The 16,972-nt window shown below is 35.3% G+C and overlaps 1 protein-coding gene across 1 annotated transcript; it reads left to right on the forward strand.

Moving 5' to 3' along the window:
• The first annotated feature begins 3,264 nt into the window (after positions 1-3,264).
• Positions 3,265-5,884, forward strand: LOC138311461 (uncharacterized). The gene is made up of 4 exons (XM_069252806.1): positions 3,265-3,542; positions 4,354-4,431; positions 5,169-5,282; positions 5,668-5,884. The coding sequence occupies exons 1-4, from the start codon at positions 3,301-3,303 to the stop codon at positions 5,816-5,818; spliced, it is 585 nt and encodes a 194-aa protein (XP_069108907.1). The 5' UTR covers positions 3,265-3,300; the 3' UTR covers positions 5,819-5,884.
• Positions 5,885-16,972: the final 11,088 nt, after the last annotated feature.

The following is a 16,972-nucleotide window of genomic DNA, read 5'->3' on the forward strand; positions in this document are numbered from 1 at the left end:
TATTAAAGGATTATGATTATACTTTGAATTACTGGTAGATTAAACAACATCAACACTAAGCTACATAACCTATATATAGATAACAAGCTTTTGACCTAAGCTTTATTCTTAAAAAGATAATCACGAAAAAAAAAAAAAAATCCATGTAAAGGAGCTACTGACTTTTGATAAAGTTCAAATGCATGGAGGGGAACTAATTCACCTCTGTCTGTAAATTTTCAAAAGATTAAAAAAAGTTGTTCTTTTTTTTTATATTTTTTATCTAAATTTAGAAATCCCTAATTTATATTATGACATCAGCAGAGGAATGTATGCTACTGGAAAGTTAATTCATTTATCTGCATATTCTTTTAATTTTTTGACAAAGCAGCAACAAACTCCTTTTTGAAATCACTTTTCAACTTAATGACTCCATCCACTGACACATATAAGTACTTGTTAGATTTGGCAAGTTCCCACACACAGTAACCCATGTTAGGATTAACCTCGACATCTTTTTTATTTAATTTCATTTCACTTGTTGCTAGTTTCTCCGTTATTTGTTCAGCACATGTATCATGATCAACTCCAACTCTACCACATGGCTTCTGAGAACTTTGCACTGTAATATCCGTGATAGAAGAGCACTTAACACCCCAGTATACATTTTTGTTCTCCCATTCGATCAGGCACAAAGATCTGTAGTTATGGGTATCAAAGTCTCCAATATGTGACTGAACCCTAGATCTCCTTTTCAACTTCGAATTCTTTGAACCACCTCCATTACTAGTAGTACTATCAGTAGTATGTTGATCATCTCCAAAATTATCACTAGCTTGTTCTGAATCTGTCTCCAAATTTGCTGTATTACTTTCGCTAGTACTTCTCTCAAGATCATCATCACTATCACTGGATAATACATCTTTGGCTTTAACTTTTGCATGTTTATTTTGTTTACATTTTTTTTCCTTCTCTTTTGATCTCAGGTAAGATGTTTTTATGGTAAACATTTGTTTTACTCCAACATCCTCTAGTGCAGGCTGTAGATCTACAGCATTGTTGATCATTATTTTCTTTAACACTACGTTTGAGAAGAGGTTGTTCTTTTTTGATATATAGATTCCTTTACCAACAATTTGACCACTTGCAGCATTTTTAGACATTACATTAATTTCTTCTCCTGCTTCGAATTCACCGTCAAATGCTGTCTCACCATGATCAACTTCGTCATGTTTACGTTTTTTCTGAACTTTTGTCCTTTTACCCAGATTTAAATCCTTCAAATACTTCCTCCTGTTCATAAGATGTTCCCCTAAACGTTTGTATAGTTTCTTTCTTAGATTACATGTTAGCTTATGGCCCATGTACTCTTCCATTACCTCAAAAAATTTTCTCTTCTTTTTCTCTGGAATATCGGACATACTGGCCGGGGGAAACTTCCACAATTTAGCTGCATTTGCAGCATCCTTTACTAATCCATTGAAATACCGTTGAGCATGCGTAGACTTTCCTCTCAATTCTTTCTTTTCAAGCATATCCTCTAATTTAAAATTTGTACTGCCATGGTCACTTGTCGGTCTTGAGGTGTCGTTAATCGAGTCCTCTGACTCCAGATGATCAGAACTAGCAGTACTATTATTACTGCTTAATGAGGTGCAATCAGTAGATTTTGATGGTTGTTGCGATTGCTTCAATGCTCTTGCATAACGACGATCATTAAAATTCTTAAAGATATCCATGATGTCCTCCTCTGTAAACGTTTTAAGGTCCTCTGTTTTGATGCCATGTTCTGTTGGATAAAAACAAGCAAATTTTACCAGTGACAGATATACTGTTTGTTTTTTATTTTACTAACAAAATAAAACGAGTGTACATAGCGATATCAAGGACATATGATATAATAGAGACTGGAATTTAAGTAAATTAGGTCTAGAAAACACGTGCACGTAACGGGATGACAGGAACTACAATTTTCTCTTAAAATATTGTCCATTTGCCTTCCAATTGCAGCCAGTGTCTGGACAGCGAGTTTCATATATAGTGTAATAAATTATGCCTACTGAATCTTACAATACTTGATCAATCGAGAATAAAAGAAGCAATTTCAGTTGTGTCGAATCTAGATCTGTAGACTGATCAGTTTAAAACAAAATTATAGTGTATTAATTATACTAATAACAGGGATTTTCTTTCAGTACAATTTGGGGCCGATATTCGGCCCCATTCCCCTCAAAAAATTGGGATAAAATTCGCAATTGGCTGGTCATGAATTCCTAATGGGAAATCCGGAATCTTAATGTTGATCTTGGAGAAACTACTGGATACATTCAAGGTCAAAAGGATTTGTGCTATAAGTCAACCAGACAATGACAGTTAACTCAGCTCTACAATATAATATATAAATGAACAGAAACCTGAATTTAGTGCTTTTCTTCATTTCAATATCCCTGAATAAAATCATTAACGAAACCACTTATTAATAATTTAAGTAGGCCTACGCCAGTTTTTTTTCCTGCCTATGTATAACTGGGGTCGACTATCTACCCCATTCCCAATCACAAATTAACCATTTCTACTTCCAAATTCCCCAATTTGTAACCAATATGATATTATCCCTCAACAACCGACCTTTTTCCCGATTTTAATTATGATATAGAATTATGTTCTTTATTGTAAAGAAATCACAGCATAATAATTTATTCTTTATACATATATGTATGTGTATTACCATTTGACTTTTCTAGAGAAAATGTCATAGGCAGAGGTCACACTACAATTAAAAAGTGCTACGTAATTGTCTTAGTAAAATTAATAGATATTAGATTAGGTACATTTGTGCAGTTATCAATCATAGTACAAATGCTTAGACTCAAAAACATATATCTATCACAAAAACTCGCTGAAATTGCGACAAGTTTTACCCAAATTACTTTTCAAACAAATTGGCCTACCAAATTATAATAACGTCGTATAACAAGCTGGTCTTATTTTGATTTCTAGGCTAAAATAATGAAAGTAAAATCACATCATGTCAAATTTACACGAACCTTTCATGGCCTGCGTCCCTTCAGTTGACAATTCCATTATTCTGTTCACCAGGTATGCCTGTTGGAGTACAGGTATGTCTAGATTCGAATATTCGTTGTATTTCAAACTTTCCACTTCTTTTCTCAGACGAAACGCTCACGAGATTCCCCGCGCTTTTTATTGAAAACCCGGAAATCGTAATGCGCCACCAAGCGGCGTAAGTATAGTAAACAAAAATGGCGACCGCCATGCATGAGGGTTGGCTGTGCTGGGAGATCAGAAAATACAACAAGCATGCCCCGTAAAAACCTCCTGTGTCCGTGTAACATCTGCAAGTATAACGTTATCGTATCTGATAATCGTAAATTAAGAGGACATGTCCAAAAGTATGGACGTTACGACAGAAGACATGGAGAAGAAAGTTATGCGCACGTGGATAGGTCTATGGCCGCTGACACTGGTAGAGAAGGAATTACAAAACACAGTGCTATACGCGAATCTTCTCATGAGCTCGAGAGTAGGAAGCGTAAAAAAACGTAAGATTTAAAGAATTTTAGATTGATCTTAAATGGTAAAATATACGTCATTAAAAAATAGCATAATTTTATGCATGGATTCCAGATACTTCAGCTAGCTAGCCTAAGGTCTCTGTATAATGCGATTTTTGTTGTGTTCGACTTGCTTGGTGTCGTATCGGAGCTAAAGTTCAAAAATAGTTTTGACTGCATTTCAACTTCATCGTGTCAGTAGTATATTACGGTATATTAGAAGGAGATTATAGGCAATGACGTACAGGATTATATGCGCTCAAACCTTTGAGTCTTGATCCTTGTACTGGGAAGAAGAAGAAGAAGAGGAGTTCGTATTGAATAACAAATGAAGATAACACTAATAGTAAAATAGTTTATATTTTGATATATGTCTCGATTCGATTGTTATCTTCATTTGTTATTCAATACAAACCCCTGTGCAATGATTAAATAATAGCTTGAAATCAGATTGAATGTTTATATTTATTTATTTATAGAAACAATCATAATTTCTACTTTAGAATAATTGTTTTCTATCTATGACATACAAAAAAGGTGTCATATATATATATTATATTTCACTTCGGGTAGTGTATATGTAGGGTAAAATACATTAAAGTATTGATTAACACTCAGCAATTCAAATCAAGACTAAAATGATTCGAGGAATAACAAAGTTCAAGAATGTTTACTATTAAATTTGAAACGATCAAATTAATAATAATAATAATATTTATTCAGGTAAAAAATAGGCATACTTAATATAAGATCAATTAATACAATATTAATAACCAAATGATTATTTATCAATTTTCAGTCTTATGGAAAAAGATTCAGACTTGACACGTATACCTCAGGAACAGCAGAGAGTGGAAGAAAGCATACATGTACAGAGGTATAATTGAGGAAGAATTTGTAAAAATATAAGTTTCTGATTTAATCTTGATGCTGCATCTTTACATGCTTTGAGATAGATTCATCACTTTAACGATATATAATGCATGGCCAATGCTGCAATGCATAATAAATATTTTGAAGTAGACTTGAATTGTGTATTGTCAACAAACCTGTGATATGATTCATATTGCTCACACAAGCGATATGTATTCATAATCATAAGATTATCATCTTTTAGATGAATGTATTGGAATACTTCAGACTGGTTTTGTTTTCTATCAAAGTAGACAACCTAGTAATGCTGTTACATCACTATTCAGGGCTCTCGCTGGGCTGTATTTGGGGCCATTCACAATGAAAAATAGTGTGTTTTTTCACAATCACTCGAGCTGATTTTCACAATTCCCTGGTGTGGAAAAAATCAAAATAAATGCATCACAATTGGCAAAAACAAGACATAAAAAACTGAACTATGTCATGAGAAATTAAAAAAAAAAACAATGTTTACAAAACAAATATAAATTATTTGGCACAGAAAGAAAGTGTTTTGGTAGTTTTTTCATAAATTTGGTGGATACTGTGCTAATTTCCACAATTCAGAAGGCCCGGGCCCTATTCACACAAAAGTATGAGAGAGCCCTGCTATTGCAAAGACTTAAAATTCATTGATAATTTTAGCAAGACATGATCAAAATCAAATTGTAACAATTTTGTATTCATAAACTTTTTTTTCAGTATGCATGCCAGGCCAAATCTGGAGTTGCCTGTCCATGAAAGTGGAGACAATGATCATGATGAATGTGTGGATTTTGAGTCAACAAGTACTGTACATGTTCAAGATGATGAAAGGTAAAAGAGTTTTAAGTATTGTACAGTATTATGTTATATCTTATCCTAGTATGAAGATTTACTGTCATTGATATTGTAGCCAGATTCACAACTGAATAAGATGGGATACGGTAAGAGGTTTACAGGAATCTGTGCATTTTTGTGCCTCGAAACTTGTCCTGACAACTTCTAAACCTGTGAATTCATTCCTACATAGAAATATGAGAGATTTAACATAAGGAACTTAATTGAACCTTGGTATAATGCTTTGAGCTATAGGAATTACTTGAATATAAAGTTGAGAAAGATTAGTCAGGACAAACAAAATATTAAAGATTAAACAGGTGTTTGAGAAACAAGTATTTTAGAAATGTCATCAATATTTTATTTATTTATTTATTTCTAGCTTGCAAATAGAGTCAGAAGAAGAATCGTCTGATATTGAAGGCCAAGATTCCTCAGATGAAGAATTAAATGCACAGTGTCAAGCAAGGCTGTACAACAAAGAGCTATATTCAAATGGAATTGCAGTTGAAAAAAATGTATGGAGACTTTAGTTCTATTACTGTTCTACAATGGTTGGCAATGCAATTTCACCTGTTTTCTTCACATCCATCGATGAGCAAAGAGATGTTTACAAATAATTTAAAATTAAATTGTTTTCTAAATTCACAATTGAATCAAAGGCAACTTCATCCTATTCCTACAACATACAAGGAAGCAAGGAAAATGATTCAGCCCTATGTACTCCAAAAGCAGGTGTATTTTTCTTGTGTCAATGATTGCAAGATTTTCAAAAATGAGAACAAAAGTGATCAGTGTCAATTTTGTGGTTCTCGAGAAAAGAAGAGATTCATTTATCTACCTATTGGTCCACGTCTTGCAAGGTATTTTGGAGAAAGAAACTTGGCAAAGTTGCTTCATGACCACTCTAGAAGACAAGAAAGTATAGAGTCAGATATGTGGGATCTTCATGATTCTCCTTCATGGAAACAACATTATTCAGCTGATGGGTATTTCAATGGCTCCATGAATGGCATATCACTTGCCTTCGAAGTAGATGGCGTCAACCCTTTTCACAATGTTGGTGTTCAATATTCCATGACGCCAATGATGTTAACACTGCTCAACCTACCGAGAGGAAATTCGAAATTCTTTTGAAAATATAATGCTGGTAGGGATCATACCAGGCAGTGGGCGCAGTGAGGCAGGAAAGCTGGATCCTTACATAAATATCATGGTTGATGAAATGCTTGGACTCACAGAGTGTACTTTGGTCGACTCATATTTAGATGCACCTGTACAGATTAAGATTAAACTGCTATTCTATGTTATGGACTACCCTGGGCTATCCAAAGTGTTTAACTTACAAGGAAGTGGTGGGTTATCTGCATGTCACTGGTGCCATGTTCGTGGTGAGTACAATGGCAATTTGAACAAAACAATTTATCCATCTAATTTTCTCTACCTTTCATCAGACGATCCTTTGATCAAGACAGATGATGATAATTATGGATATCAAAATAAAGAGAAGCAAACCAGTAGATAAAGATGTTATTTTGGAAGAATCGTCACGAACTGCATACGAAAACAGCAAGAGTAAAGTGAACAAAACATTTATTGCTTGCGCTACTGGATGTAAACAACAATACGCTCTGGCAAGACTTCCCGGTCATAATCGAATTGAAGAAACACAACCAGATGCTTGCCACACAGTGAAGGATATTATTCAGAACATTGTTAAATTATTAACAAATAAAGGATTAGATATTGAGAAGATTGAAAAGGCAGAAGTTAGTGCTGGAAGGACAATAGTGGATCAGCAGCCCACAAAGAGACTTAACGATGTAAAGGGAAAAAGTAAACATGTGCAAAAGGTCTTCAAATGTGTACTTACAGAAACAGAAATGAAAGAGGCTGATGCAAGGGCTTGTAGCATAAGAACTCCATTAGGATTTGGAGTAAAACCTTCTCCATTTATTACCAAGAATAACTCTTTAAAGTCACACGATTGGAAGCAGTTAGCTTGCCAGGGCATATTGAAGTTTTGCCTACGTGGATTTTTGTCAGCTGATTGTCGTCAGTCACTTTTTTACTTGCTTGATGTCATATCATTGTTGTTGTGCATGGAGCATCAGTGTATTGATCATTTGTCTTCATTGGAGGAAAAAGTGAACCACGCTCTTGCATTATTGGAGAGAGACTTCCCCCTTTCTATTCAAAACATAACAACACACATATTACATCATGTTGTTCAAAGTATCAGGAAGTTTGGTCCAGTGTACAGCACATGGATGTTTTGTTACGAAAGATTTAACTCGTGGCTCTGCAAAAGAAACTCTAAATATGCGTCACCCTGAATCGACAGCAGTTGAAACTTATATTATTTTCGACTGGTGTCAGTTTATGATCAGCTCGGGGAAAATGCCGGAAGGATTTTCTGAAAACATAGTTCGTGATATGACATACATGTACTATGACAATGAAGAAGAAGATATTTGTGTGAATGAGAATGATTCTTCCACTCTTAATGGATATCGACCCAATAAGAAGGAATTAAAGGTTATCAGCAGAGTTTGTGACAAGTGTTCAAACAATGAGAAAAACTGTGACATTAGGAAAAAAGGTCAAATGACTGTCACTCACATCCCTACTGGACGTAAAGTTACGTATACTAGCACAACAAATCAGCGTACTGGAGCAAAGACAAATTCTGCTTATATCTGTTTTGAAGTTGAGAGAGGAAAGAGAGAACAGAAGATAGAGTCTGGAAAGTTTCTGTGTTTTGGTAAAATTTTGTACTTTATTTCACACAAAGAAAATCTGTCAACAAGAAAGGAGATTGTCTTTGCAGTTATTCAGAATTACACACCAGAATATGACATGGAAAGTGGATTGTGGTTCTGTAATACAGTTGGTAATAAAGATAAAAAGGTCATCTTTGATCTCAAGGATTTGTCACTCCCACTGGTTACTGCAGAGGAAAATGGAGCACTGTGGTTTTTGAATTCTAACAAGAAACCATTCATATGAACATTTATGCAAAGTCAATTAATTATAATTTGATGGACATTTAACATGTTTAAAGTGATTTTGAGGCTAAATGCTCTCAAACAAATGATTGCATGTTTTTTTTGTTTTTGTTTTTGTATTGGTACATGTATTCGATAGAATGAATTGTAGCTGCATGTTTTATATAAGAAGCTGGATGTAGTAGGATTATAATTATCACATCAGGTTCAATTCCATGTAATTATGAACAAATTAAGTTAATAATAAATCCCATTCCTATGCACTGTAAGTGTACAAACATATATCTATGTACCAGCTACCTTAGAACTGCAATTAAGTTTTATAATACATGTATACAGATATGAAACAAATAAGATAAAGACATGGAGATTGAAAAAAATATGATTTATTCTGTGTTTACATTTCAAATTTACATTGTATAAAGATCTTTGTCATTAAGTTATTACTAATAAATAATGGCAATCAATCTTTATCAAGTAACTCAGCTGATGGATTTACTCTCAATATAATGCCCATTAATAAATTAACACAAATCAAAAAGTCAACATTTGGAATTAATGGCCATTAACGATCCTCTGATAACAAAATGATATAAGTAATGGCTATTAAAACTGAACTTATGAGAATAATGGCAATGAATACTTGAAATCGTAAATAATTGCCATTATTTTCTTTGTTTAATGGGAATTAATAACAGCTATAACAAAAAATAATGCACATTAAAAAATAATGCCCATAACATTGATGAAAATAACTTCTTATTAATGGATATTTTGAAAAATAATGGCTGATTAAATATATTAATGTGCATTAATTATTTCCTTCAGAAAAAAGGAAACATGAATTAATGGTAGGAATTGATTGTTTTATGGAAAGTAATAGGGTTTTAATGCCATTTTAATGAAATTTTAATAGCAATAACTGACCGTAGTGCAATTCATGGTGATATGTCACCGCGATTGTCCCCCTCGTGAGATAAGCCGACGCGAGGTTAGCACAACATTTGAGGATTTTTAATGGTCTGATCTGTATGTGGATTTCTTTGCATACGACTTACACTTCCAATTTTGCTAACAGTGTTAGAAGACACAGTCTACGGTGGTTATGCAAGAAAAATAACCGTCCATTCTGTGAATAGATAGAAACGTTTTATTCATATTTTTGTACCCTCGCTATGTTTGATATGGGTAACTTCAGTAACCCTAATCCGGTTCCCTCCTGTGGATAACTATCATCAGGTGAAGGGAGGTGAAAACATCCTTCGGAGTGAAAACTTTTCTCTGAAATTTGCAGAAAGAAAACAAGTTTAAATCAATGTGAAAATATATTTTAATTAAAATATTTTAGATGGTTGAAGTATTGTATTTATCTTTGTATATCGATAGGACTATTGCCCATGGTAACACACCAGAATCCAACTATTTACCGCCAAATCATAGACTGTTCCACCAAAATATGCATTTCTATATGCAGACTTCCGAGCTTTATGCTTTTAACATATTTTCTCTTTAAAACGGAATGACAAGTTTAATGTAAATATAAGCATTGGTCGTCATATTTTTTACATTCATTGGTGTGTATCATACATTTGGTGTTCTACCATATCTATCATGGTGCGCTAACGTGCACCAATGGATATGCTTAAACACCCAGTGTATGTTTCACACCAATGCATGTTAAAAATTTTACAACAAATGCTTAAGTAACATGTACTTGGAAATATAAAAATAAACATTATGACACCATTATCAAGCTCATAATATGTTCAATTTTGGTTTTTATAACAGATTGACGCAGAAGTTATTCTTACTAATTACCGACAACGAGTTAAGCAAATATGTACCAAAATACGGAAACCGAATTACATTGTTTGCCCTTTTGAAGGTCACTGGCAACGCCAAACATTTTAGACACAAATAGAAAAAGAAATCTGGCAGATAGCATTGTTGATGGAATAAATTTATTTAAATTGAAAGAAGTCGAGTCACAGGAGTGAACACGAAACAAAATGATTAATACAGCAAGGGAATCAGCACGCTAAAAAAAGGCACGAGTCGAATTGGGTTGGATTAACTATGACACAAACACCAAGCAATTTAAGCAGGTCAAAGCATTAGACATTTGACAATAACACAAAGATGTCGTCTGTGTAAAGGGGGGGGTGATACGAAATATTGAGGGCCTTTGCCCCCATTACGTTTCATCTTCATACGCCACTGCTTTATACATTTGACAATTACACAAAGATGAAGATGTCCTCTGTTTTACAGGCTGTGAGGAATGTTTTTTTCGATAAAACCGGAACATCAGTGCAAGGGAATCTGAATTCGTTTACATTTGAAATTTGTTTGTTTGATTGATTAACGTCCTATTAACAGCTATGGTCATGTAAGGACGGCCTCCCATGTATGCGGTGTGTTGCGTGTATGTTGTGCGAGGTGCGTGTTTTGGGAGACTGCGGTATGTTTAGTGTTGTGTCTTCTTGTATAGTGGAACTATTGTCCTTTTTATAGTGCTATATCACTGAAGCATGCCGCCGAAGACACCAAGCAACACACCCCACCCGGTCACATTATACCGACAACGGGCGAACCAGTCGTCCCACTCCCTGTATGCTGAACGCTAAGCAGGAGCAGAAACTACCACTTTTATAGACTTTGGTGTGTCTCGGCCAGGGGACAGAACCCAGAGCCTTCCTCACAGGGGCGAACGCTCAACTCAAGGCCAAAAGTGAGGCAGTGCCAAGGGAGGCATTAGGAAAGATAAAGTCAGTTAGGAAGAAGATTAAAGATAAGGTCCTAAATTTAGTCGCCTTTTACGATCATGCAATAGGGGCAGCAGGTACAATTCTAACGCCCTACTTGCAATGCTCGATTCCTAACACATAAGCAATTCAATAATGATTGCACAGTTGCAGAGCTATATGAACGGACTAAGGTTAAAATTCCTAGAGTGTATATGGCCATCAAGAGCAAGGTTCCGAGAGTTGATACAATGAACGGACTAAGGTTAAAATTCCTAGAGTGTATATGGCCATCAAGAGCAAGGTTCCGAGAGTTGATACAATCGTAAGTGTTTTTGAAAAATTGTAATTTAATTGCTCATGCTTACAGTTTGTTTGTTTGATTAATTAACGTCCTATTAACAGCTATGGTCATGTAAGGACGGCCTCCCATGTACGCAGTGTGTTGCGTGTATGTTGTGCGAGGTGCGTGTTTTAGGAGACTGTGGTATATTCATGTAGTGTCTTCTTATTTAGTGGAACTGTTGCCCTTTTCATAGTGCTACATCACTGAAGCATGCCGCCGAAGACATCAACAGGGGACAGAACCCAGAGCCTTCCTCACAGGGGCGAACACTCAGCGCAAGGCCAAAAGTGAGGCGGTGCCAAGGAAGGCATTAGGAAAGATAAAGTCAGTGAGGAAGAAAAGAAAAGATAAGATCCTAAATTTAGTCGCCTTTTACGATCATGCAATAGGGTCAGCAGGTTACAAAAATGTATGAAGCTTCAATGATGTATATCAGAAAAACATATTTCTTGTACCTTTTAACAAATTAACAAAGTCCTATTCTATTATGTAAAGTTAGTCCTCATTATTCAGGCATGTGCGTCATCAGGCAGAAAACATCAAAACCGTTGTTCATAAGTCCTTTATTTTCATTCTACTTTCAGTTTCCCGTTTGATCTATATCATACTCGAATCTGGTCAAGTGTATGAATATTTAACGTTTCCACCGCGTAACTGACAATGTTTACAATGTATATTTACGCCTATACATAACGGTCAAATTATTCAAAAAGTGGTTTTAAGTTGCGCGGTCTGTGAAATTCAATAGTATTATCGAGTTGAAAAAAATAACATGTATTGAAAACAGCATCGCGTATTTTTCATTTGTTCGTTTGTTTCAAACCGTTTTGTGTTGAACTATATTCAAAAGCTTATGCTGTTCCGTTTATTGAACTTGATGACGTCACCACTAGTGTAGGAGATCCTCCTCTCTCAATAAATAGGAATGTGTTAAATATGTGTGTCCAATTCGGAGCCGAGAGAGAACAACTTCCTCTATGCGGTCTCTCCGACTGGACATATTAGGATTAAGTGTAGGTTGTATTTTATTGTTTGTTTCGGGTAGACCATCTTTTTTTGCCAATGGTAGTTTCAAATGTGTTTGTGATAGGCGAAGAACAGTCTTAGCTGCTTTATCGGCCTTTCATTCCCCTTTGTAACCAATGAACTGGATTTTGCCCTCTCATGTAGAGATAAATCGATACCAGGTGTTTGAATGAGCCATGGTGGTACATACGATACCGTGTACTCGTCAAAGGTGTCGAAATTTATATTCGTTCCAGCAAAAATTTTGAAATTCTGATGCCAAATGTTGGTATGAGCTTTTGATTTTGTGTAAATATTTCTTGATGTTGTGGATTGAATTCAAGGCTAAATGCGGGATGTTTGGTGTTGGATTTCAGTTGAGCAACATACTGTAAGAACAATTTCTTTCGTCGATCGTCTAGAGATGGCTTATTAGCTTCCACATGGAGACTCTTCACAGGTGTTGTTCGAAAAGCTCCAAGTGCGAGACGCAGTCCCTGATTCTGTATAGGGTCAAGCATCTGTAGATAGGAGCTGCGAGCCGATCCATAGACAATAGAGCCGTAGATAAGTTTTGATCTAATAAGTGCCCGATATATACGTAGAAGCATTTCACGGTCTGCACCCCAATCACAATGGGGAAAGAACTCGTATAATGTTCAGCGCCTTCGAGCACTTATCCTTCAGTAATTTGCCTAAACATTGTTGTAGTTGTCGTTCTATAGTGTGCATGTTTTTTTTTATCTGTAACAGATCAAGAAATCATTCACAAACCTTAGAAGGGCCAAGACATTTAGTTATGCTGTAGCGATAGAAGTGAACGCTTTTGTGAAAATTTTAATGGGGTCATCAAGGTTCAAAAATTTATCCTCGATGAGCTCTCTGCGCACAGGTTTTTAAATTGAACCCAGTCCGCTTTATGTACAGTACCTGAACCGTTTAACGTTCCCAGCCTAACGCAAACGCAACGCAAAAAATCCGTCCGTTAGCTAACGCTAACGATTGCTAACGCTAACGATTAACGATTAACGATCAACGATTAACGCAATACCGGCTAACGATTAACGATTAACGCAAAACGCAAAACGATCGGCAAGCATAAACCGGAAATGCCATTGTTATAATCACGGAAATGGATCGACGGTAAATAAATTACGGATCTTGACGTTCTGAAATACAAACGAAAGTGTAAGAAAAACGGGAGTATGTTATACCATATAAACATTTGCCTATGAAAAATATATGGACACGATGAGGTCAAAGACGACAGTACTCAATATACGAAGTTTCCACTTTACAGGTACAAAAGTACAACATACTGTATGTATTAAGAAAGAATGGTGTTATTCTAAAGTGTCTCATTTACCCGATATTTTAAGAAATTACAAATTATTACAACATCTCTTTACTGATAATAACATAATGAAGTCAAGCACGACTGCACTCGATACGAAGTTTCCACTTTACACGTACGTTTACAAATTACGTGTACAACCGTACATATGTATGTATTAAGAGAGCATTGTATTATTGTAAGTGTCATATTTATCCGATATTTTAAGAAATAACAAACAAATTGTTACACCAACACTTTATTAATAATATTACCGTCACAATGTTATAATTTTAGTGAAGCGAGCAGGCGTATACCAATACTTTAAATAGTATCATGGTATTGAAATGACGAATAAAAGACTTTCACACAAACACATTTAAAATGCATTTCATCAAATTTCCATCTATATGCTTGATTTCTATTATCGATATTTCATAACTCAACAATTGTAATAAGTAACATTGTATAGTGTTTCCCGCATCAATCACAAGTTTAAGTTTGTTTTATTTTTCAGATTGTCGAAAGGCTCTTCCGCTTACCGTGAAAAACGTATTCTCGGAATATTTTTTCATAACCGATTATACTACTAGGGTGTCCATTCATGATCATATGTATACATTATATGTGTACATAAAAGTTCATGACTAGGCATCGATTTTAGGGTCGCACATGTACATTTACAAATGTACGTACTACATACGCCACAACTACTGTAATAAAGATTGAACATTTGAATTCGTGTTTCGTCATTTGCAGTTCTTTTATGCATAACAAAGATATAAAGAATGAAAATATTTCCTTTCCAGTTATCTATATTCAAATTAAGTCAATTATGCATAATCAATGATGACAACAACGATGAAGATAGTGATGCAGATGGATACATGTATATACATGTACACTGAAGAATACTGTAAAATTGCATTGCTAATTCATTCCAACGTAATCTATAAGAAAGCATATTGTAAACATCAAAACTTTGAAATACGACAGAACGTGAAATGTACTGTCACATTGGACGGGGCACAGGTAAGTTGGGTATAGAGTGAATCTCACTCCCAAGAAGGTGTTAATTACAGGTGAAGTTCAGAACTCCGCCCGTGGCAAGCGACAGGGGGTCGACACAAAGTAACACCTGTCGTGACCTATATACCTGTACAGGTAAAATACCCGTGCGCGTCACGCTGGGAATTGAAGAGATTCCAGGTACAAATAACAACGAACACGTGTGAGAAGGTAATTGTCCAGTTTTTATTGATAATGAGCAGAAACGTATATCACGCTGTCTGATTTGACACGCGTACAGTACGTGTGAAGGCTTACAATGTAACGTACCTGCACAGTTAGAATTCTGTACACGTTTACATCTTTTGATTCCCTTTTCCATTTTCATATAAATACAAGTACTTATTTATTGCGTTTAAAAAATATGTACATGTAGATGCCAAATCTCACCTCTTCCCGTGTTCAAACTCGTCATGTTAATGATTTTTAAACTTTAAGAATTTATTTACAAATCTCCCGAGTTGCGTTCTTCGTACATTGATAATATTTAACATAACAAGAACAATATTATGCAGCGTGTCTGTAATATCGTTTTTATATTTTTTATTATCTGTTTTAGCTATTTTCTTGTGTAATCTTTCAGTTGTCGTGGATTTTTTTCTAAAATAATGCTTTTGACATTAATGTTCTGTAAGACAGTTTCGTTAATATTTGAATTACTTTCGCAGAAATAATAATAACAGCTAGAAATATATATATATAGTTTCTGATAATAATAAAAAAAAAGTGAAAATCACATTAAATTTTGTAGTTTTGATAATTAATACTTTTATTATTTCTGTAAATTGACTGAATGAAATGTTATTTAAATACGAAGTATTTCAGGACGTTTTCACGGATCGGAGCGTCATGTATGCGATCTTGTTACTGTACATATTATTATTTCAACCACATCTAACAAACATATATACATCCAAAAGATATATAAAATGCAATACAATACACTTTATTCATTTTTTTTATTTCATAGATGTTACGATGATCGCTTCTACACGAAGCGGTAAACGTAATATCTTAGGAGAAAAGTAATGAACATTAAATCCGGATCGTCAAAGCGTCTCACCGGCATTTGGTTCTATTTTTAGTGGTTAACGTTAGCGGAAGTGGATCCTGCTAACGATTAACGCAAACGATTTCTAACGCAAACGATTATAAACGCAACTAACGATTAACGATTGCTAACGCAAACGATAACGATTAACGATAAACGATTGCTAACGCTAACGATTGCTAACGGAAATAACGCAAACGCAAACGAAACGCAAATTTGGGAACGTTAAACGGTTCAGGTACTGTAGATTCCAACGAGGAATAGGCTGCTCAAGGTTTGTTGCCCCTATGTTTTATAGTATAATTGGAAAGTGATCGCTCCCACAAAGATCATCGTTGACCCTCCAATCATAATCCAGAAGAATTGATGGATGCCACAATTTTAGGTCAATGTGGGTAAGCGAGCCAGAGGCAGGGTGTAAATATGTTGTGGCATTGGTGTTATAAAGACAAACTGTTTTATTAATGAACTCTTCGATACGTCTACCTCTATCGTCAGTGCCTGGGGAGCCCCTATTATGGCTGTTAAAGTCACCCATGATAATATATGGCACTGTTAGTGATACCATGTTACTCAGAACATCAAAACTAAATGGAGTATTTGGAGGTACATATATAGAACAGACTTATTTTTCGGTAAAAAGTTGTGCTTATAGCAACAGCTTGTAAGGTGATATTTAGCTGAATGTGTCTGAAAGAGACGTTTTTATGTACTGTCACCGCCACACCACCTGATGCCCGGCCACCTGTTAGAGTTTTTGTGTATAGTATAAATTGTCTGAGATTTATTGCCTTCAGCTTTATTTCCTGGAGGCAGATAATGGATGGGTTCTTTGTTTAAATAAGATGTTTATGTTCTTCTATGTTCGCTTTAAATCCGCGTATGTTCCATTGTATGATAGTGTTGGTCCCTATGTTGCTCCCTGAGGATAGTTTGTCGGACTGAAAGGACTACTTGAAGTAGGTTGTTTGGTGGCGATAAATGTGCTGTCACCAAACTCGCTGTCGTCCGAAAGAATATCATAGATGTTCCGACCAAGGAGAGAGTCATCTAATCCCTTACTGGGTTTGTTGTTTATTGCCGGGAGCCTGACTAGATTTACCTTTTGGTTTTGGTCTGCCGTTACTCCTGC

The sequence above is a fragment of the Argopecten irradians genome, unplaced genomic scaffold (assembly GCF_041381155.1).
Source record: "Argopecten irradians isolate NY unplaced genomic scaffold, Ai_NY scaffold_0026, whole genome shotgun sequence".
Taxonomy (NCBI): Eukaryota; Metazoa; Mollusca; class Bivalvia; order Pectinida; family Pectinidae; genus Argopecten; species Argopecten irradians.